This window comes from Ursus americanus, chromosome 27 (assembly GCF_024610735.1).
Source record: "Ursus americanus isolate L20-20 chromosome 27, mUrsAme1.1.p, whole genome shotgun sequence".
Classification (NCBI taxonomy): Eukaryota; Metazoa; Chordata; class Mammalia; order Carnivora; family Ursidae; genus Ursus; species Ursus americanus.
In genome coordinates, this window is record NC_142153.1 from 25,426,960 (window position 1) to 25,449,788 (window position 22,829).

Below are 22,829 nucleotides of genomic sequence, written 5' to 3' on the forward strand. Positions count from 1 at the left end.
GCTGGCACACGTCACATTTACAACGGAGTGACAGCCCATTGATACTCTCTTCCTCCTTTACAGAGAAAACTCAAGCTCAGAGTGCTGTCAGATGGTACACAGCTGCCCAAACCACAGTCAAGTTGCTTTATTTTGGAGCTTCTTATAATAACACACATTCTCAAAAGATTTAAATGGAAGTCCACGTATCTCCTTGCGTGGACTGGGAGAGCTGACAGGCTTTGCAGTGTTCACCTGACACCTGCTGCTCTGACACCACACAGGATGGTCACACCCAAAGAATGACCACACCACAAGGAAGAGCAAATATGGCGAAGACCAATCTGGGTGGATATTCTTACTCCCATCTGAGCCCTGGAGGCGTGCTGAGATGTGAAGTGACTTGCTAGGCTCCAGAGATACCAGGCTGCCAGCAGACCCAGTGTGTCTTCTTTCAAAGCCCTTCGATCAACGGCAGTGTTCCACCCCCTCCCCTCCCAAGCTTTGCTTTTTCACTCTCAGGACTGGAACCTACACTCCTACGAATGGTAAAACCCACATGATTTAAACGTCAATATGACATTGTGTAAGCACACATGGTAGCTGCCACCCTTTGGCATCACCAGACACACATGCATCGTAACAGCAAGATGGCAGCCAGCGAAGTTTGGAGACAATGGCACATACCAGGCTATGTTTTCAGACATAGGAAGGGATTTGTTAATAAGCAAGGGCAGGTGCTAAAATCAAAAGGTAACTCTTTCACAGGCAGCCCTGCAGGAATAAGGGATGGGCAAAACGAGCCTTAAAGAACAGGAACTTATTCCTGTATGCACACACACACAATGCTCTCCAACACGCGGATGGACAAGGTCAGCCCTTGCCTTCACATTTATTCATTTATACCGCTGCATGAGGCAGGCCTCAGACTGCACTGAGCCACAGTGGGGAAGCAGATGTTCCTGTCCTCAGAAGGTCGGTATTAGCCTAACACTCAGTCGAAAAGCCTATGTATTACACCTCACTTCATCTCATCACAGAGGCTTTGTACCACCTCACATCGGCACAAGTAGGGTGAGTCCAGACAAAACATATGAGACCACATTCACGTAACTTCCTGTACAGCATATTCTTATAACTGTTCTATTTCATTTTCAGTTGTTATTATCTTACCGTACCTAATTTAGAAGTTAACTTTATCATAAGATGTATGTACAGGACAAAACACAGAATATATAGCGTTTGGTACTATCTGTGGTTTCAAGCTTCCACTGGGTGTCTGGGACTATGCCCCCCACAGAGAAGGGGTACTACTATATCTCTTCCTCCCAAGGTTACCCACCATCTGTCCTCCATCACTACAGGTTAATTCTGCTAAGTTTTAGGTTTCATATTCTTATTTGGTCCATTCTATTACTCCTCTGATTCATCCATGTTCTTGTAAAATTTGCTCTTTTCCATTACTGTGTAGTGTTTCATTGTACGACACAGTTCATGTACCCCCGGTACAGCTGTCGACGGATAGCGTTTCGTTGTACGACACAGTTCATGTACCCGCGGTACTGCTGTCGATGGACAGCGTTTTGTTGTACGACACAGTTCATGTACCCGCGGTACTGCTGTAGATGGACAGCGTTTTGTTGTACGACACAGTTCATGTACCCGCGGTACTGCTGTAGATGGACAGTGTTTTGTTGTACGACACAGTTCATGTACCCGTGGTACTGCTGTAGAGGGATATCTGGGTTCTTTCACGAAAGTCAACACTTCTTAACTGGACACACCCATGTACTGTTATCATTGGAATCTATACAGTTGGACGGACTTAATGATGCCTTGAATGACTTCCAAGACTAATCTGCCCTCAAATGAAATCTACTCTGCAGAAAATATGTTGAGGAGTGGTCTCTTCCTCCACACGTAATTCCATAACCTCCATAATCAGAGGTTAACAAGAAGATAGGGTGGGGATAAAACAAAGAGCCTGTCAAGTACCCATCCGTGACTTTCTCTGGCCTTTCCAATCTTCACCGCTTCCCTGACAACACGTGAATTTTCCAGCCTCATCAGAAAGAGAGATGGTTCCACACTCGACAATTTTCCAGCTTACAGCTTGTGTCTGGGAGCACCATGGCTTTGCTTCTGTTTTGAAGTCTTTCTATAATAATATTATGCTTCAGTTTGTATGCTTTATGGTCATCCTTATGAAAACCTTGTAAGGTGCACTTTCTGTGCCATAGCTCAGCTCCTCTACCAGTGGGGGCTGGCCTGAGCTGGCTTCTTGAGCAGTTATGGGGCCACTGAGATGCACAGCACAAGGGCCACGGAAAACCAAGAGCTGCTTTTCTGACATGGGCCAGAGGAAAGCTCGTGGCCGCTGGGGGTAAAGGTTAAGATGAGGATGCACATCCCAGCTTTAAGTTCATCACTGGGATTTTCAGCAAATTTCCTAAGCTGGCATGAACTTTTCCCCCAAAGACATCCATGCTCCAGGGGACTAATGACACAAGGGTTGAGGAAGAGGTCTACACATACCCGGAAAATGCCAGGATGCAGGAAAGACATTTTGGATGAGTCCTTTACTTAAGTTCTAACTTTGACCTCCTTACGCCAAAGTACTCCTAAAGTCAACCAGAAGAGAGCCAAGATTCCACTGGAACCAACTGCTCATAATTTGAATCCCACAGAGCAGCCAAAACTCCAGTGTAGGTCCTTCTGCTGAGGGGATTCAACAAAGATGCTAAGCCACAAAGTTTAAGCTGGCATTTAGACCACTTTAATTTGAAACCAGATTTCTACAGCTGAGGGAAACTTTCAAGAATTCACTACCACTGATAAAATTAAACTGGTTTGCAGGAGTCAAGACCAAATCATAGCAGCAACCACAGTGATTTCTGGTTAAAAAATGAGGGTGAGATGACTCATACTTTGATTGAAACAAACAAACCCTAACAATAGGAAAACCTCTGCTACTGCTCCTTTCTTCCTGTGTGCCCCCCACCCTCATTCCCACTTCCTGTGTGCCCCTCACCCTCATTCCCACTTCCTGTGTGCCCCTCACTCCATTCCCACTTCCTGTGTGTCCCCTCTCCCTCATTCCCACTTCCTGTGTGCCCCCCACCCTCATTCTCACTTCCCGTGTGTCCCTTTACCCCTCATTCCCACTTCCTTTGTGTCCCCTCATGCTTCATTCCCACTTCCTGTGTGTCCCTTCACCCCTCATTCCCACTTCCCATGTGCCCTCATCCCTTATTCCCACTTCCTGTGTGTCCCCTTATTCCTCATTCTCTCTTCCTGCCTGCCCCCCATCCCTCATTCCCACTTCCTGCTTGTGTCCTCACCCTTCAGTCCCACTTTCCCTGTGTTCTCACCCCTCGTTCCCACTTCCTACTTGTCCCTCTCTCCTCATTCCCACTTCCTGCTTGTCCCTCTCTCCTCATTCCCACTTCCTGCTTGTCCCTCTCTCCTCATTCCCACTTCCTACTTGTCCCTCTCTCCTCATTCCCACTTCCTGCTTGTCCCTCTCTCCTCATTCCCACTTCCTACTTGTCCCTCTCTCCTCATTCCCACTTCCTGCTTGTCCCTCTCTCCTCATTCCCACTTCCTGCTTGTCCCTCTCTCCTCATTCCCACTTCCTGCTTGTCCCTCTCTCCTCATTCCCACTTCCTGCTTGTCCCCTCACCCCTCATTCCCATCAGTTCCTTTGCATGGCCTTACCCCTCAACCTCACTTGCAGTGAGCTTTTTGCTCCCACTGAATTAGTCCGTGAAGATGTACATCTTAAGTGCCTTGTGTCAATGAGAACCCAGCAGCTCTGAAAAAGGGGTGGTGGTGTACTACACCAGCATATACTATCCCTCAAAAAGCACTCCTTGATGTAAACATCTGACCCCTAAAGATGAAGCAGAGTGAGTCAGCCATTTCATGGTGGCTCAAAGTGATACTGGGACCCTCACCCCATTGAAAGAGAACTATCTCCTGAAAGGATTTTTTTTCCCCTTTAAGTTGTGAGTAAAAATTGAAGCATGCAGAAGAAAAAGTCAATTCTGAATGACATGCTTTTTATAACTCATGGCAGTGGAGTGAAAGGGAATAGGAATTTTCCACTAGCTTCCATTGGAATAGACATGCATGCAAGTCAGTAGGGTTAGGGAGAAGGGGCAGACCTCCAGAACTGAAACTAATTATGGGAAAATGATTCAAATCCCTTGTACTCTTACCACAAGCATTTGGAGAATCAGAAAAGTTACTTTCCAAATTGCTTTGGTGTTCTGGAAAATTTGGCTTTTCCATATGTTATAAAACTAGTTTGACTTTGAACAAGTGAGGATGGCAGGCATGCAAACTATCAGTTACATGCAGAAGTGGACCACCTGACTTTTGTGAAACTGGTATACACTCTGTCCTTCCGCTACCCGACCAAACTCACCTCAGCCTGAGGCAACCGTGCTACCCCTGGAACACACGTCCGCTGCTCTAAGAGTGTTCCTCTATAGCACACTATGCTTGTAAAAGTTGTCAGCCTGAAAGGAGACATGGTGCCAAACAACCAGCTTGCAAGAAACGGGTGGTTCTTCTTATTGGTTTCGGAAGTTAGGCATATTCAAGTATATGTCTTAAGGAAGATCTTACATAATTACCAGTTCTTTTTGATTTACTGATTTTCCAATCAACATTTCAAATCATAGAGATCGCAGTTAAAGACAATATATGGATTGAGGGAAGGGAGGAGAGGGGGTAGATTGAGTACATATCCTACTAAATGCAGGAGTCTATAAAGATGTTTCAAGACTTAATACCAAGGATTTGCCAGTGGGATGTATGTGCCAGCTAGGCATCGCTCAGCTTCTCAAAGTTTGGAATCAAATTGGACACTGCCACCCTCCTTTTGAGTCCCATGCCGATTGTCATGCAGGACTTGGCTCAGAGGCATATTCTGATAGCGCTGAAATTGTGAGCTACTTTTCTTCTGTGATACTAATTCTTCTAGTGGCTGGCAGGTGTTAAGTATGGCGGGGTTTCCCTTGACCATTAAACTATCTCCCACGGCTCCTATGGCTTTGCTGCAGCGACCCAGGGTGCCCTGGCAAACCGTTTGAGAACAGTGCTAATTTCTTCCATTTAATTTTTATGCTAACATAGCTCCGTAGGCATTTATATGCCTATTTTACCAATGAGAAACCTGAGGTAAAAAAAGCTGACCAGGTAGCTATTACATAGTTGAGCTAGGATTCACACGCAGGGTGGCTGAGTCTCAGCATCTGTGCTGGAAGGGCAACCCTACAATCACAATAGCTTCAAGAATCACAACCTCTTCCCCACCTTCACCCAACAAAAACAAAGGCACTTTATTCAGGTTTTTTATTTATTTTTTAAATCAGGTTGCTTAAGCAAGAACTACTTCAATTGGAAAAATTCAAATAAGATAAAAATTCAATGGACTAATTCATGGATTTCACTTTTCTCAGAGTAATTTTGTTTTCATTCCAATAGGCAATGGGTAGCACAACTATTCAGAGAATAAATCATTTTCTTCCTACACTTGAAGCCACTGAACTCCAACAAAATGCAACCCATGACTCAGACATTTATTTATTTATTATTTATTTTTAGACTAATGGGAACTGCATGAATTCTTTCTTGGTCTTCCAAGAGCAAATGCCTTTTATGCTTGATCCGGAAAGAATTGAGTTTCGGAATGTGAAATCACTAATTTACCTAACTGAATACTTTTAACCCTCTTTGGGCAGCTGGAACAGTTTAATCTATAGCTCTCTGCAGTTGCTGTGAAATCACTTTTTCAAAGTTCATTTCTTTAGGCGGTACTTAGAACAACCAGATGAAAGCTGCAGACAGAGGTAAACGAAATCACTCAGAGCAACTAGGGTCATGGTGTCACAGCAAAATTTGTCAAACATTTCATTTTTAATATCCTTTCCTTAAAAAAAAAAAAACCTCTTCATTGAAGTCTAAAACACAGGACATGTATTAAGCATACAATTCCTAAATCAACAGCCTTGTGAACTTTTAAAATATGAATTTAGTCATGCAACCAGCTCTGAGGTTAAGATATAAAATATTTCCAGCACCCCAGAAGTTTCCCTCTTGCTCCTTCCCAGTTAATAACCTCCCTTGCACCACCACCAGCCCCTACCAATATCTCCCATTCAGCAATCATTATTCTTTTTTTTTTAAGGTTTTTTTTATTATGTTAGTCACCATACAGTACATCCCTGGTTTTTGATGTAAAGTTCGATGATTCATTAGTTGCATATAACACCCAGTGCACCATGCAATACATGCCCTCCTTACAACCCATCACCAGTCTATCTCATTCTCCCACTCCCCTCCCCTCTGAAGCCCTCAGTTTGTTTCTCAGAGTCCACAGTCTTTCATGCTTTATTCCCCCTTCTTTATTCCTTTCTTCCCCTACCGATCTTCCTAGTTCTTATGTTCTATAGATGAGAGAAATCATATGATAATTGTCTTTCTCTGCTTGACTTATTTCACTTAGCATTATCTCCTCCAGTGCCGTCCATGTTGCAGCAAATGTTGAGAACTCATTCTTTCTGATAGCTGAGTAATATTCCATTGTATATATGGACCACAACTTCTTAATCCAGTCATCTGTTGAAGGGCATCTCAGCTCCTTCCACGATTTAGCTATTGTGGACAATGCTGCTATGAACATTGGGGTGCATATGGCCCTTCTCTTCACTACGTCTGTATCTTTGGGGTAAATACCCAGTAGTGCAATGGCTGGGTCATAGGGTAGCTCAATTTTTAACTTTTTAAGGGACCTCCACACTGTTTTCCAGAGTGGCTGTACCAACTTGCATTCCCACCAACAATGTAGGAGGGATCCCCTTTCTCCACATCCTCTCCAGCAATTGTTGTTTCTTGCCTTGTCAATTTTTGCCATTCTAACTGGCGTTTAAGGTGGTATCTTAGTGTGGTTTTGATTTGAATTTCCCTGATGGCTAATGATTTTGAACATTTTTTCATGTGTCTGTTAGCCATTTGTATGTCTTCATTGGAAAAGTGTCTGTTCATATCTTCTGCCCATTTTATGATTTGTTTATTTGTTTCTCACGTATTGAGTTTGAGAAGTTCTTTGTAGATCTTGGATACCAGTCTTTTATCTGTAGCGTCATTTGCAAATATCTTCTCCCATTCTGTGGGCTGCCTCTTAGTTTTCTTGACTGTTTCCTTGGCTGTGCAGAAGCTTTTTATCTTGAAGAAGTCCCACAAGTTCATTTTATCTTTTGTTTCTCTTGCCTTTGGAGATGTGTCATGAAAAAGGTTGCTTTGGCCGATGTTGTAGAGGTTGCTGCCTATGTTCTCCTCTAGGATTTTGATGGATTCCTGTCTCACATCGAGGTCTTTCATCCATTTGGACTTTATCTTTGTGTATGGTGTGAGAGAGTGGTCAAGTTTCATTCTTTTGCATGTAGCTGTCCAATTTTCCCAGCAATCATTATTCTGACCTCTGTCACCATCAGTAAGTTTGGTCTGTTCTTGAATGTGATATAAACGGGATCATGTAGTGTATTCTTTGGTGTGTGGCTTCTTTTGCTCCATGATTCCTGTGACAGCATTTAATTTTAGCAGTAACCTATTATGTTATTTTTAAAAGTTAAACTGCAGTTCATTAGCACGTCAAATCTGTCCCCAAGGAGCAACATTAACAAATCAAAATAATCGTTCTATTGTGAGAAAGCAAGTAGTGGAAAGTGTTTATTAAAGAATGTTCTTTAGCCCTTTCAATCTGGTGCCATATAATTGGCCACAAAACATAACTCAAGTCCTCCTGATTTGGACAGATCAACAGATTTTGTACATACAAAGTCAGTATGTAAGAAAGGTTATTTTACTGCAAAGTATCTGTGTCTTCATCTAAATGGATTCCTTCTTACACTGAAATTTTACGAAAAATTACTTTAGGATAAGTTAGTAATCCTATAGAAACAGAAAGTGTGCATTTAAACTCCATATGAAGCAGAAGCACCTTCATTTTATGGCCAATTTTGCATATCTATTCTTCCTCAGCCACTGGAGAGGAAGTGACTCCCCCAATACATGAATGGCATGCCCCTGAAACAAAAGATTGAAATAAACTCCCTCAAAAAATGAATCAGAAACATCATCCCCAGAACTGGTATTTTGTAAAGAGAGGTTTGATACAACATATATTTTGTAGGAGGATACTCTCTTATTTCAGGTCAGGAGGCCTCGGAAGACATAATTAGAAGCTCACTGATTTGTCCAAAGTCATAATCACTATGTGCCGTTCCCAGCTGAGGCTCTGTTCTCGTGGAGTCAAGCTACAGCCGTCCCCAGAGCACTGTGTGTGTGTGGCTTTTGGAACAGTTTCCGTGGACTGTGAGCCGTAGACAGAAGTGGAATGTGCTCAGAGCTCTTGTATGGCCTTCCAAAGTGAACAGCAGTCCCACTTGGCTGTCAGCATTTCAGAGGTGAACAGTAAACACTTTGAAACATACTTAATACGCTTCTTATCAAATTCCAGATCAAGAAATGAAGATGAGTTAAAATTAGTTAAAAAAAAAAAAAGCCACACGATTCTGTCTTTTGCCGCATAATTTAAGCACTGAACATTGTTTTGCGTTTGCTGCACTGTTTCCGCTTAGAAAAAAATTCTACGGTTGATCAGGTTTTAAATAAGTTGTTAACATGCTTAAAAATGCATTACAGCTTAAAAGATTAAAGAACGTACAGCTTTAAAAATTAACAGAGCCTAATTAAACAAATAATTTCTATTCTCTAATGTGAGTTAAAAAAAAAAAGATTGACCACTTTACTCCTACAAAGCCCAGGTAAATACAATTTCTTAAAGTATGCACACAAAGGCCACTGAATTATGTGGCTAAATAAGAAAATAGGGAAAAAATGCACAGCTTTATTTTTTTTAAAGATTTTATTTATTTATTTGAAAGAGAGAGAGAGCGAGAAAGAGCACAAGCAGGGTGAAGGGCAGAGGGAGAAGCTGGCTCCCCGCTGAGCAGAGAGCCTGATGCGGGACTTGATCCTGGGACACCAGGATCATGACCTGTGCCAAAGGCAGATATTTAACCAACTGAGACACCCAGGAACCCCAAAAAATGTATAGCTTTAAACACTTGGGGAAATGAAGACTGAACGAGAGGTCAAATTAGAGGCTATCTAATATTAGACTTGAGAAGAGGTACACTTTCCCTCCTAAATGGCTCAGAAAAGCATGAACTGTTATAAAATCATAATATTAAAAAGCTGCAGCTACAGCTTTATGAAAATGAGAAGAACACACTTGCCTAAACATTTCCCAGGACTATTACTGCAGCCACTGGCGTTTGTGGTTTGGGTGGCCTTGTTTGGCTTCAGCGTGTGATGCTGCAGGAAGCTCACGCAGCTCCCTCCCACCGTATGCAGGGCACTGTCACACCGTGCTCCCAGAAATGTCAGATCAGCGAAGAGTGGATACAAAAGTATACTGTATCCCTTTATCCTAGTCCACAGTAGAATGGATGGAACGATGTTCTGGCGAGCGAATACGAACAGGTCAGAAGAGAGCTACCGGCCATACTGGGAAAATAACCACAGAAGTCCATTGTGCTGACAGTGGGTCAGTGGTACATCATATGCAGAAGGTGGGATACTTTATCGCTAAATGCTTTCTTTTTATTGTTTTAATTCTTTTTTTAGTATTCTTTTCAGTTAGCCACCATCTTCCAAGGTTATGCCCCAAATTCTCTCCATCTTCGGGTTTGCTAGCTACCGGAGGTAAAGCAGCAGAGCTTGGCTGGAGGTCTGCTCTGAGGGGCAGCGCTCAGCAGGGCGCTCAAAGCCCAGTCCTGAGCCTCCCAAGCGTGCCCATCTGCATTCCCAAGCCCCCTCCCTCCCTTTCTGTGAAAGAAACAACACAGGCTTCCTGCCTTCCTCATAAAGAGCTAGCTTGCCTTGAAAGTATCTTCAAGGCAAATATCATTTACATTCCTTTAGCCTTGTCCCTCCTCTCCGGGCCATCTAGGTTAGTAACTGTGCTGGCGTACATTTGTTTCATGTTAAAAAGAAAAGAAGGGGGAAAAAAATGCTGCTCCAAAGACGCTCGCACTGTCTGGTCCCTAGAAATCTCCGCGGGATTTCAGCAAAGTCACAGGAATACAGAAAGAGACCGCAGAAAAAGGGCAGATAAAAGATGGAAACAAGCACTGGGATCTGAACACTTCATCACAGAACTGAAAGAGTAACCCTGTGAACAGCAGGGGCACATTCCTTTAGGTGAGCACAGGTCCACCATGCGGTGGTGAGTGCCACCAGGGATTACTCTTCCCTCCGCTGTGAGCTCGCACTGGTGATCCAGGTCCTGGTACTTTCATTCAGAAAATGAGAGAATTCAACAGTATCATTGATTTCTAATGCCTTTTTCCCCTCAGCTTTGGACGGTTTATCATGCCACAGAGGAGTGAAAATGGATGGATATATCTATATCTATTTCTATCTCCACACATGAGGACATACGTGTGTTTACAAATATGCATATAGGTCTATGAATATACATGTTTTCAAGGTACTATCTGCCATAGAAAGACCCTGAAGTAATTTACTCACTTTATTTTTTCTCTCAGTGCACCTTCGTTCTAGAGAGGCAGAAACAGTGGTTTCATTAAAAAGAAATCTCCAGTTATATTGTAGCCTAAATGCATCAGTCTAATTCCCAGAAGTGAATTTCAACTGCTCCCATTTGTAATAATTGATAATTCAGTTCATTTTATAAAGAAGAGAATAGTTTTCTATTCCCTTTCTATCTCTGTAGGAAGCATCACTACCAACTCCTAAGCTGAGAACAAAATATCCCAAGAACTAGAGCAATGCAAAAGTCTGCAGAATGTCTAATGTGTAGACAGTATTGTGAGGTTGAAAGTGAAGTTTTCCTCAGTCTCTTTAGCTGCTCCAACCTTGTCAGGTTCCTGGGTTCCGAGGAGGGCGCTCTGCGCCTGGGTTTCTGGTCTCCAGCGCCAGAAACAGTCAGTGTCAGAATGGCTGCCTTCCTGCCAGCTCTCCTCCGCAGCACACCGTGAGCACATACCAGGTCCCCACTGCACCGAACTGTTGATGCCAGGGCTTTCGCCCAGGGAGTCCCTGTGACACGGGTTGGGCGCCACTCCCTCCTAGCCTCCTCCTCTGTCACAGCGCACTCTGGCCCACGGCACTGTGGGTGGGAGGCACATGAGTGCCCCGGACTCAGTTTTCTCCTCTGTAAACCAGGCCGGCAGCCCCACCCTGCAGTCTCAGCTGCTCCCAGGCCTCTCCGTGGCCAGCACCACACACTGGGTCTCCCTGACACCCCCCCCCCCCCCCCGCTGGCTGAGGATGCCAGGCCAACCTCCCCAGAGCGCCTGCAAGCAGCCCTCAAGTGTGGGAGAGCTGATGCCCTCAAGGCTATCCTCACCCAGAGGGACAGGAGCCCTCCCTGCCTGGCCACAGGTGGAGGGTTCGGGGCTGAAACACATTTCCTGCAGCTCCTCAGAAGGTTTTGTGGGATTTTTCACTGGTTGCTCGCTGCCCCAGTGGTGGCCAACCAAGTCCACATGTTTCAACCAGCTCAGCCTCCCTGCTTCCCTGGCCTGTCTTCCAGGGCTGCTCCCTGGGACCACTTCCTAAATAAACTTCCTGCATGCACGCCTTTGTCTCCGGCTCTGGGTTGGGGGAAACCCAAGCTAAGGCAGTAGGAGAATAAAGTGAAATTACTCTATTAACTAATTAATAAAGAAACATTTAATAAAGAAATATATACATAATATAGTATATAATATTTATGTATTCGTACATAAAGAAGTTGGTATGTATAAAATCATTTTGCAATTGTAAATTGCTATTACCACTTTTGCTTTATGTAAACATTTTTATCATCTTACATCTTGCTGCATTTATGTGCTCCCTGTCTCAGGAGTATTTATAAGGTATTGTGAGCCAGAGCTCTAATAAATATTTGGGTAAATATATACATACCTTAAGAACCAGTTTAAAAGCCATGCATATGTAAAACATGATACCTTTTCCCATATGAAATGCCCAAACTCACTTATGTTACTATATACCAGCCTTATTATATTTAAGTTGGCGTATATTTAAAATGGCTGTTATTGATGAAAAAACAGCCATTTTATCAGTAGGAAATGACTGGAATGCTTGAGGGGGAAAATACACTTTCTCCTTAGATTCTGGAACGATGGTAAGGGAAACACACAAAGGGGCAAAGAGATGTGAGTTTATAGGATGAAGACCCCCCTCCCCAATTATATAACAGAGGGAGATAGGTAGTTACATTCACAAGCAAAAGCAAAGAAATAGGGCTTGAGGGAGCATAGATATGCTGGTATTCAAATTATTTAAAATTTTATCAGTCACAGGAGGAGGGGGACAAGCTATTAACTTTAGCGTGGCCTCACGTGCTGCCTGCAACTCTGTTCCCGATCGTGTTTTCAAGTTTATAGTCCTCAACAAGCACACTTTTAGTCTCTTTATGGCCAGTGAAAATAGGAAAGTGGTTATCAAGACACAGTATCGGATAACTAAAAGTCACTCATAAACTATTAATAGAAAAAAGCTGAAAAGATAGGGCAGAACAAATTAGTTATAGGACTGGCTGTGGAGATAAATGGCCAAAATTAGAGACCGTCAAAGGAAGGCACGTGGCTTTGGTATAGACTTTTCTAGGCTGGATAAATTCAAGTTTGGCATCAGTACAAAGAGGCAACAGAAGAACTTTACAGCTGACGGGGCATTTGAACATTATCTCCAACGTGTGGGCAACGTATTTGCCCGCCGACTCCCGCAAATGTTTTGGAGGACAAAGATGTGCTTGAGTTATATATCTCTCAGCTTTTCCCTCTTTAACCTCTGCATCTCTCCTGAAATACTGCTGACTACATAACTGCTTAGGAAGTAAGCTCTCTAGATTAAAACACACACACACATACACACACACACACACACACATACACACACACACACACTTTATAAGGAGCGGGAGGAAAGCCCATTTTGCCACTTTTCTGTCTGAAAACCTCAAAAGATATTTTAGTTTCTTCATGACAGGGAACAAAGAACATTAGGTCAAAAGCCTTCCAAACAGAAAATCCCTGGATTTAATAATCTTGCCTCCAAGTTTTCAAGCTAATTTTAAGAGCACATGCTTTGCGTGTGTAACTAGGATGTGTGGCTGAAAAAGAGCTACAGAACGCCCATATCCCAAGCAAACAAGAACATAAATCTATAGTCATAGGAGATTTATTTATTTTTTTTAAGATTTTATTTATTTGTCAGAGAGAGAAAGAACACACAAGCAGGGGGAGCGGCAGGCAGAGGGAGAAGCAGGCTCCCCGCTAAGTAGGGAGCCTGATGCGAGACTTGATCTCAGGACCCCAGAATCATGACGTGAGTAGAAGGCAGACGCTTAACCAACTGAGCCACCCAGGTGCCCCTAGTCGTAGGAGATTTAAAAATCAATGAAACAAGTACAAAATGTTTTTTGGGGTATCAAAACAAAACACAACAATGTGGTGGAGATCTTTGAGGAGGGTGTGCGATGGGGTAGGGGACAACTGCAGAAGGGGGAAAGGGACCCAGGCCAAGGGAGACCACAGACAAAGGCAGGGGGTCTGAAGCAGCCTAAGGGGTCTGGCCAGCCAGGAGGCAAGGTGCACAGAGGAAACCAGGCTGGGAGACTCGAGAGTACAGACTGGAAGTATGTGCTGCCAAGCGAGGGAATCTGCCCTTCATTTTACAGCCACAACCACAAGGGAGTAATCAGAGCTGCAGAGTGACCACAACACTCAGGGTGGGGTTGCCGGAATACAGTTAGGGGCTGTGTGACAATCCAGAAGACAGAAGAAGATGGTAGACACTGGGTGGGAAGAAGGGATCAAGTCAGGAGGGATTACTGGGGTAGAAAAAAACATCCTTTTTGGGCATGTGTGTGCCCAAGAGAGAACAGTTACAGTAACTTATTTCTAAATTGCAATGCTAGAGATAAAATGTTTCCAGTGAAACCTCCCGTAATTTGTTAATTTCCCAGGGAAGGTAGAGCATTCAGAGGACAAAAACTAATTAGGACACAGAGCTTTATTTAAATAGAAAGTATCTCTCAACCAGGACTATATAGTTGGTACAGGACCAAGATCAAAATCTTGAGGTTGGGGATAGTTTTCGTACACTATCTATGTTTTCCTTTCCCCAGCCAATTTCAAGATTACTTTCCTTTTGGTTGAAAAAAAATGATGATAATCTTGGTGAGATGAAAGACAACAAGGGAAGCATTTTAATGTGTAATCAATCTGCCATAGTTCCCTTACAAACAGACTTATTTTTCTTGTCAAATTTAATCATTCCAAATGTTGGAGAAGTAATCAAAAACCTTCAGGACAGATTTTTACATTAAAAAATATATATCTTTATGTATGTTAAAATAGTTTTACTCTGGTTACTTGAACTTCAATGCGTTGCCAACGTGAAAGGTTATGTTTAGGGTGCACTCTTTATTAGCAAATCAAACCAATAATGAGCAACAACCCATGCAATTACAACGGCAGTGACAGCCTTGAAACGTTCCTTGAATTTGGATAATTCACTTGACCTCTAAGGAAAGAGAAACAGCTTAAGGACTTCACTGCTTAGACCAACGATTTAAGAAGGGGGGAAATGAATGTCGACACCATCCTTTCAAACTGTAATGGGGATGGGCACATGGCCTCACAAATCAGAATCACTGCATAATCATCTTGGGACATGAAGGCAATGTCAAGCATTCCTGCAAAGCATGAGTGTGTGAAGCCACCCGTGTGAAATGAAGAAGAACCCCATCTCCTCCCTGGGGAGGTTCAAGTATCTTGGAACTGTTTTGAGAAGAGCAGCTAAGTGCAGATGGCAAAGACAGAAACAGCTGCCCAAGGAGAGGGGAGCGTGACACTGCTAACAGGAGCAGAGATCTTATTCATCTCACATTTTTCCTTGAACGAAGACTTCCTTATACTAGAATGGAATTGCACTGGGCAGATTTCTACATTTCTGGGTTTCAGTCGCAGGTGATAAAAATAAGTGATACTAAACAAAAATACATTCCGGGGCAATAAACTAGAAAGAAGAAAAAGGCAGAAAAAGGGTGACATGGTGTCCGGGCTGAACTACCAGTGTTCTTATAGGCACACCCGTCCTAGCGCACGCGCCTAAGATCTGGGGCGCCTGCAGTCCGGGGAAAGAGCGAACACAGCAGGAACATCGCAGCACGCAGCAAACATTAACGGTGCTATTGTGGCTGTTCTTGTTGTTATTGCTTCTCGGACTAAATACGTTCTTCTTTGTTAAACAGCACTCAACTCTCACAGTGCCCATGTCTCTTGAAACCTTAACTTATTTTCACTGCTTCAAGTGTGAGAGCGCAAGTCTTTTTGAGAATCGACACAAAAATGTCTACTTTTTGATATTTCTGTTTCTGTTCCACTTTTCTCCCCCAGCCCTCAATTCGATACGGGGTCAGTAGCATACAGAATTTTACTTTATTTAGTTGTGGATACTATATATATAGACACTAGCCACATATATACTATGTATATGAGATCTATACACACCCAGGCAGCACACGTATACATGTATCTGTAACTTGCTTCCATGTAAGACTGACCACACTCACACACCCACCACTTACATGGACTTCGTCCTCCTGAAAAGCTGAAAAACAGGGACTTGAAAGCATTTTTTCCCTATTGTTTTCAAGCTTAGAAAAAGTTACGGCAATAAAGTTAAAACTTTTTACTCTAAAAATTGGGTCTTTTATGTCTTTTAAAGTTCTTGAGTATAATTTTAAATGGAAAGTTGACTTTAAAATGTCAAATTATAAGTAAGCTTCTCATGTGTCCTGATGGTTGTAACCACATCTGACTCAGTAGTTCTAGAATGGGGTGGGGAGGACTGAAGGACCCATTTTCCTCCTCTAGTTATATGATTTAGAGTGACAAAGGACCGAATCATTTTTATGTAGTTCTTAAGTACTAAAATCAATAAGAGGATTAAGACCTTTATTTATGCTAGTTTATACATTATTACATTAGACTATGGACTTAAACCAAACTCCAGCTTGAATATATCTTTAATAAGTCCAAACTTCCCGGAATAAGTCTTTCTAAATATTATCTTTGCTGGGTGTTAAGAGTAACTAAGACAACTTCTCTAGATGACTTTCATAACTTTAACTTTAACCTCAAAAATTCTATTACTCCCATGGTGATGAGAGAGAGTGAAAAGAGAGAGTGTGTGTGAGAGAGAGTGTGTGAACGAGAGAGAGACAGAGGGAAAGAAAGGAGAAATAACAAACTTTTGTCTGAGTTCTTATAAATTGTTTAAATCATAAAAGTTAAATTTTAAAAAGGCAGGGGAGGGGAAGAAGAATACATTAAGAAAAGACAAAGCCACCAAAAAGCTTGAGCTACTTATCATTAGCTGGTTAATACAGGCTTAACAAGGGTTTCACTCTTCCGATTTTATGACGTCTACACTAGAGGTATTGCTTGGACTGCCAAGTAATAGCACATGACTTCATAGTTTACAGCAGTTGAATCTATTTTTATTCATATGGAGAAGGAAAGGCTTCGACTACAAGATTTTACAAGCGATCAGAGCTGCAGGAATTGTCAGGTTGCATGTTACTGACCTGCCCATTGACCAGGGGAGAACCAGGGAGTGACCATTAACCTTCAAGATAACTAGCAAGGAGGGAGATGAGAAGCACACAGAGGTAGAGACAGAGTCAACCACAAGCAAGAAATGGAGGCAGTAAACCCAGAGTTCTAATACCAACCCTGAGACTTACAGTACCATCCAAGACACCGTTTATAAAAACTGCACCAACAAAGAAGCCCCTGAACTCTGAGGGAGAAACTCCACCCTTCCCATTGTATTTTCTCACTTCTACAGGCAGGAGTACAGAATTGCTTTGTGATCAAGATTTTAGGAGAGACGATGTTTAGTGACTGGCTCTATAAATGGTTTCTGTGCAGAGAATTACAAGTTTTAAAGAAAGGCATTATAAGCAGTTTTATACTCATCTTTCAGTTATTCAATTTAATTTTAAAATTTCTGAGTTACATGAGAAAAAAAATGACTTAAATGAGAAAAAAATAAAAATAAGGGTTTCTGTCCTCATGAACTTGTAGTTTGGGTTAATGAACAGAAATGTGGCTCCTATCGTTGGATCACCATGAAAAACAAAGAAGAAAGGAAATTACATTTTACGTATCCAAAGTTATGCATGTACACGATGACTGTAAAAGCATAGCTTAGTTAATCCTTCAAACATTTCCCTGACCAATCAGAAACTCTATTCTATACAGGGGGACACTGGGCACCTCTGAAGTTAAGCAACATCCTTAGAGTCAAAGAAAAATAACAGAACAGGTGTCCACAGCCCAAAGCCCACATGCTCCTTCCCACACACCTGGATGTCCTACATTTATATTTAGTTGTATGATTTTACTGCCAAAATATAGGTATCTATGCCTATGGCAGTGAAATTAGCTTCTTCATTCTCTTGTGCTGAAGCTAATATTAAAATGAGTTGGCATGCCCACACACCCAGCACGTGGAGTGCTGAAGGTCCTAGTGTAGGATTACGCGTTTGCCTACTACCTGAAATGAGGAACTTGTGAAAGTGCATACATGTTAGTAAAGACTTACTAGGTCTAATGTGTGCTGAACAAGGTAGGCAGGAAGTGGGGGGACCTGCAGAACGTGGAACTGAGGGGTGATTCTGTGAGCGACGGGGTAATCCAACAGTGAGCTTTTCCTCATGCTCTTTCTTACACAGCCTTCTCAAGTCTCTATTTCAAGAAACCACAAGCCTAGAATGTGGGAGTAACAGTGGTGCTTCTTAATACCAAATTGTCCTTTCCTGCCTAACGAGGACAGAGCTGCAGCTAGACAGAATGGCTGCTGATGGCACCCCCCTGCCCACCTCTGAGCGGGGGCCTCACCACCTCCTGTGCTGGCCACGGTGTGGGCTTCTAGAGTGACCAAAAACAATAAGCGCTCTGTCTCCTTCATGTGATGTGACCAAGCTGCTGGATTTAAGTCAACATAAAACCACACTGCATTGTACTACTAGCGATAAAAACACAGCAAAATTGAAGCAAGGCACAGGTCTTCCAACACATTTTTTTAAAAGGAAAAGGGAAAATATTTAGGAATGAGGTTTCTGACCATTTGACTGATGACTGTTTTTCTGCCACATGTTCTTTTCTAGCTCGAGAATTACATCCAGGACAACATGAAGAGAGAAATGGTAGAGCTGCAACAGAATGCAGTACAGAACCAGACCGCGGTGATGATAGAGATAGGGACAAACCTGCTCAATCAAACAGCAGCGCAGACACGGAAGTTGACAGACGTTGAAGCACAAGTAAGTAATGGAACAGAGAACACCTAACGGTCTGGCTGGATGAGCGACTAGCAAGAAATCACACTGCATGGTTACCTAATTACTGGAAAAATGAAGAAAGCTCGAGGGTAGCAGGAAAAAAATTGATAAAATAAGAATTTGTAGTTAGATAAGAATTTAAAATCAGTAAGTACATTTTCATCTTTTTTTCCTTAAAGATTTATTTATTCATTTTAGAGAGTGGGGTGGCAAGGGAGGGGCAGAGGGAGAGGGGGAGAGAAGCCCAAGCAGACTCCCCACTGAGCGTGAAGCCAGACATGGGGCTGGATCCCACAATCCTGAGATCATGACCTGAGCTGAAATCAAGAGTCCAACACTCAACCGACTGAGCCACCCATGTGTCCCCATTCTCATCTTTCATGCTGCGGTTAAATTACACTTGTTCTACTAACGACATGTGAATCATTTCACATGATGCACGCTCACGACTACAAGGTAAGGAAGTGCTCCTCTGCCTCGCTGGGTATCTTCTGGACTCTGGATAAGTACTGAACTGTTTTTGTGCATTTGAGAAATGAAAGGCTCAGTTCTTGGGGGCCTGAGGGGATTTAACTATCAAGTGAGGGCTGGGTCTTACAACTGGCTGCTAAGTGCCCTTTTAGCTTTCAGATTTTAGGAGCTGCTGATTAACAGCAGGAGACAGGAATATGAAAATAACAAAAGAACAACACCAAGACATTAAACCTCAAAACACTGAAACAAAATTCATCGAGTCATGCCAAATGACACACAGCGTGTGACTGAGTAAGAATAGTCTGGGGGTTAGGGGGCGCCTGGGTGACTCAGTCGGTTGGGCATCTGTCTCCGGCTCAGGTCATGATGTCAGGGTTCTGGGATCGAGCTGCCTTGGGCTCCCTGCTCAGCAGGGAGTCTGCTTCTCCCTCTCCCTCTGCCCCTACCTCCACTCATGCTCTCTCTCTCTCAAATGAATAAATAAAATCTTTAAAAAAAAAAAAAAAGAAAAAAAGAGAATAGTCTAGGTGGGAAAAAAAGGACTATTGGTGGAATTTATTAAGATGCTCCCAGTTCAAGTCTCTTCATTGGTGAATCTGCTTTCTGGTTCCTAACCCTGGATTCTTTCTAGGCTCATGAAGTTAGTACCTGCCTACTCTGAGTTCCAAGCAATGCTTTAAAAGAGACAGAGAGGGAGAGAATAACAGAGAGAGAGAGAGGATTTAATAGTAAATAATTTCTATAATGTATTATTCCTATATGCTACTTCATCAGACAACAGCAGAAGGGGATATAAGGTAAGAGAAATGATAAGCCTCCCAAATGGAATAAGATCACGTCTAGAATGGTTCAGTTATTCTTTCATTGTCCCCCTAACAACTGTTGGATAAAGTAGGGGAAACAGTAGGAAAGTGGTTAGAGAAAAACCGATTTTTATCTGAGGACAGAATAAGAAGTTACTTCTTTACCAAATCTTCCCACAATACTAGAACAATGTAGGAAAAGTATAACTATATTACATGATGGATCACAAGACGTGAAAATTGTAATCCCAAAAGGTGATAAAAGCTAAAAATGAAAAGATAAAAATTTTAAATTAAATGTATCAATATATCCATAGTTAATTATTAAAATAAATTAGTAATGTTTAAGTCACATCCCCTACCATTTAATAGCAAAACCAGTGGGAAATCAAGCTCATCCAAAAAATGTCTGCAGAGTATAACATTTCTTATATTTTCAGACAATGGTAATCAAGTGTAAGACATAAAGCAATGATGTAAACCTTTAGTACATCCTGTGTAAGGCATGCTTTCTAGCTTTCATTGAGCTTTTGTTGGGTCACATGATCTTTTTAAGAAAATCTATTGTGAAACTAGATATCATATGATTTGTTATAACAGGAAAATTGGAAGGTGGCTGGAAAGAAAACAGCCTATACTGTCCGGCTAACCACATTAAAATGGCTGAGCCTGAGCAAGGACATCAAGGGACCGAATTATGCACCAAATCTACTTAAGGCACTACTGAGCAATTGCTGTGTGAAATGGGCTCAAATCCAAACATAAAATTCTCTGATTACAAGGTTCTTGTAGGCTGCCAGAGTGAGAGGCTAATCAACCAGACAATGAGGGATGGGTAGAGGTCTGAGATCGTAAAGACCACAGACAACCACCTGACCTGGATAATTTAGATAGTCACCTACAGCCAGAGGCCTTGGGAAAGTGACAGAAAACAGCACCATTGATCCCGGGTTAGTGAGGACCTACATGCCATCCTCCCCACCTCTGGCCCATTGTGCTCATTGTATAGCCCTTAGCTGTTGAATAAAAGACCTCAGTTTCCAGTTCCTTTTAGCAATTACCAACATAAGAGTATTTGGGCCCAAAGAAGATGTAGGCCAAATCTATAGTCCAGGTGTTAATATTAAAACCCAACCTTTCTGCTGGCCAATGTCTTCACTCATTCATAAGACTGTTCATGGTATGAACTCATCCTGCTTTGACAAAGGACAGGACTATCCCTAAAGCTGGCCAGTGGGACCTGGCCAAGCCTTTTATGAATGACACAGACCCTGAGCAAACAATGGTTCTTTCAAGGACCCTTATTCCTGGGCAACAATTCTGCCTTACACTTACATGTGATGTCACATCCTGAATAACCATGACCCAGAGGATGTGAGTAACGACTCTTCCTGCTAGAAGGCAGCCAAACGCCAAAGAATTCATCCTTAAATCTGTCAGAACACAATGGGAACAGCGATATTGCATATGGCGTATGCCAGAGAAGCCCACAGAGTGAAACTGAGCTCCTACTTCACAGCGATGTACTATTGTTTCCTAATTGGTCAATATGATTTTTAAAATTAAAAGAGAGAGAAATGGAAAATAAAAAATAAAAGGCTAAACAAGTGAATACAAACTAGGAAATGTCAGGCTAAAAATGAGCTACAGTTTTATAGATTGGAAGCTTGGGACTTCTAATCACGTCGCCTACTGATAAATAAGAGAACAGCATTTTGTTTTGAGCGGAAGCAAAACCTTTTTATCAACAACTTCTGATGTATTAAATATGACCATTTTATACTCCCACTTGTCTCACTGTGTGAAAAGAAATGCTAAAAGATGGCAGAACAAGAAGAATGGCATTATATTATTTGACACAAATACCACTGTCTGGAACTATTAAACACTTTCCAAAAAAAGACACGGTAAAGAAAAACAAAACAAAACCACATTCCAATGCAATCCAGGACTTCAAGCCTTTTCTTAAAATGAAGACTATGATAAAATAAGATATTTGGGTAAACAAAAAAATGCTTTAGTTATGTTTTCCTATAATTTAGCTGACTTAATTAAAAGGAAGTTATATGTAACTTTAAACATGACAAATAGGAATTTTATTTTGTTACATTTAGGTATTAAATCAGACAACAAGACTTGAACTTCAGCTTCTGGAACATTCCCTTTCCACCAACAAATTGGAAAAACAGATTTTGGATCAGACCAGTGAAATAAACAAATTGCAAGATAAGAACAGGTAATAAAACCCCCAAAAATTATAATCTAGAATTGCACACTTTCTAGATCTGAAAGCCTATTTCATGTGACTGTTAATAATAAGCATGGCTTCCAAAATGCCAGATTTCTTAATGTGTAGTGTCAGGATCCGACACCTCATGAAGGAAAGATAGGAAGAGGGTTTGCGAAGAAATTTGGAAGTGACCCTGCCTTCTAATCCCGTCTTCAATTTTTTCATTCTCCGGTCCCTTAAAGATTGTCTTCCGGTGATTCCCAAACTCTGCCTCCATACTGTGCAAGTTTATCCAAGACAAAATACTGCCGGTGTCATGGAGTAACAGTAACGCTGGCCCAGGCTTTTTAACAGTTCCTTCGCCTCTGGGAACTTTGTTGTTTCCAATGCAGAATGATCTACAGCTGGAACCCACACTTGATGCACATTTCATGATGCAATCATTATGCCTAACACATATGATAAACTAAAAATGGAAGTTAATAATAAATATAATATTGATATTTAAACAAGATCTAGAAAAGCCCCAAGAAAACCAATACAAAAACAAACTTGGGGTGATCAGTGGGGATTCAAAGGTTTATTGCAGTTGGGGACACATATGGATAATTGTGCTTATTATCCTGTTTCTAACCAAGACATGTCTATACGACAGGGAGAATGGCCAGACAACAATGTGCTCTATTTCACAGCTACTTAATTTCATTACACAATTCTTTATTCTTAAGAAAAAATGATGCTGAACTTAATGTCTTACAATCATTCTTTCCTGTTAATCAGGAACTCAGCTGAAATAATTCTTTCTGTTCTTTGGGTAACAGGTTTAACTCACTACTGATTTAGGGTTTTGAAGAGCAAATAGATTTTTTCAATTTTTAAT

The 22,829-nt window shown here is 41.9% G+C and overlaps 2 protein-coding genes across 6 annotated transcripts in view; one reads left to right on the forward strand and one right to left on the reverse strand.

Annotated features, from left to right (window-relative positions):
- Nucleotides 1–22,829, reverse strand: part of MCPH1 (microcephalin 1) — a 242,014-nt gene that overhangs the window by 84,890 nt on the left and 134,295 nt on the right. The window lies entirely within an intron of this gene.
- Nucleotides 1–22,829, forward strand: part of ANGPT2 (angiopoietin 2) — a 54,887-nt gene that overhangs the window by 11,397 nt on the left and 20,661 nt on the right. For both annotated transcript variants that reach the window (XM_045810846.2, XM_045810847.2), the window contains exons 2-3: nucleotides 18,269–18,424; nucleotides 21,834–21,955. In XM_045810846.2, the coding sequence (XP_045666802.2) occupies nucleotides 18,269–18,424; nucleotides 21,834–21,955 (278 nt within the window). The remainder of the gene's footprint in view (nucleotides 1–18,268; nucleotides 18,425–21,833; nucleotides 21,956–22,829) is intronic.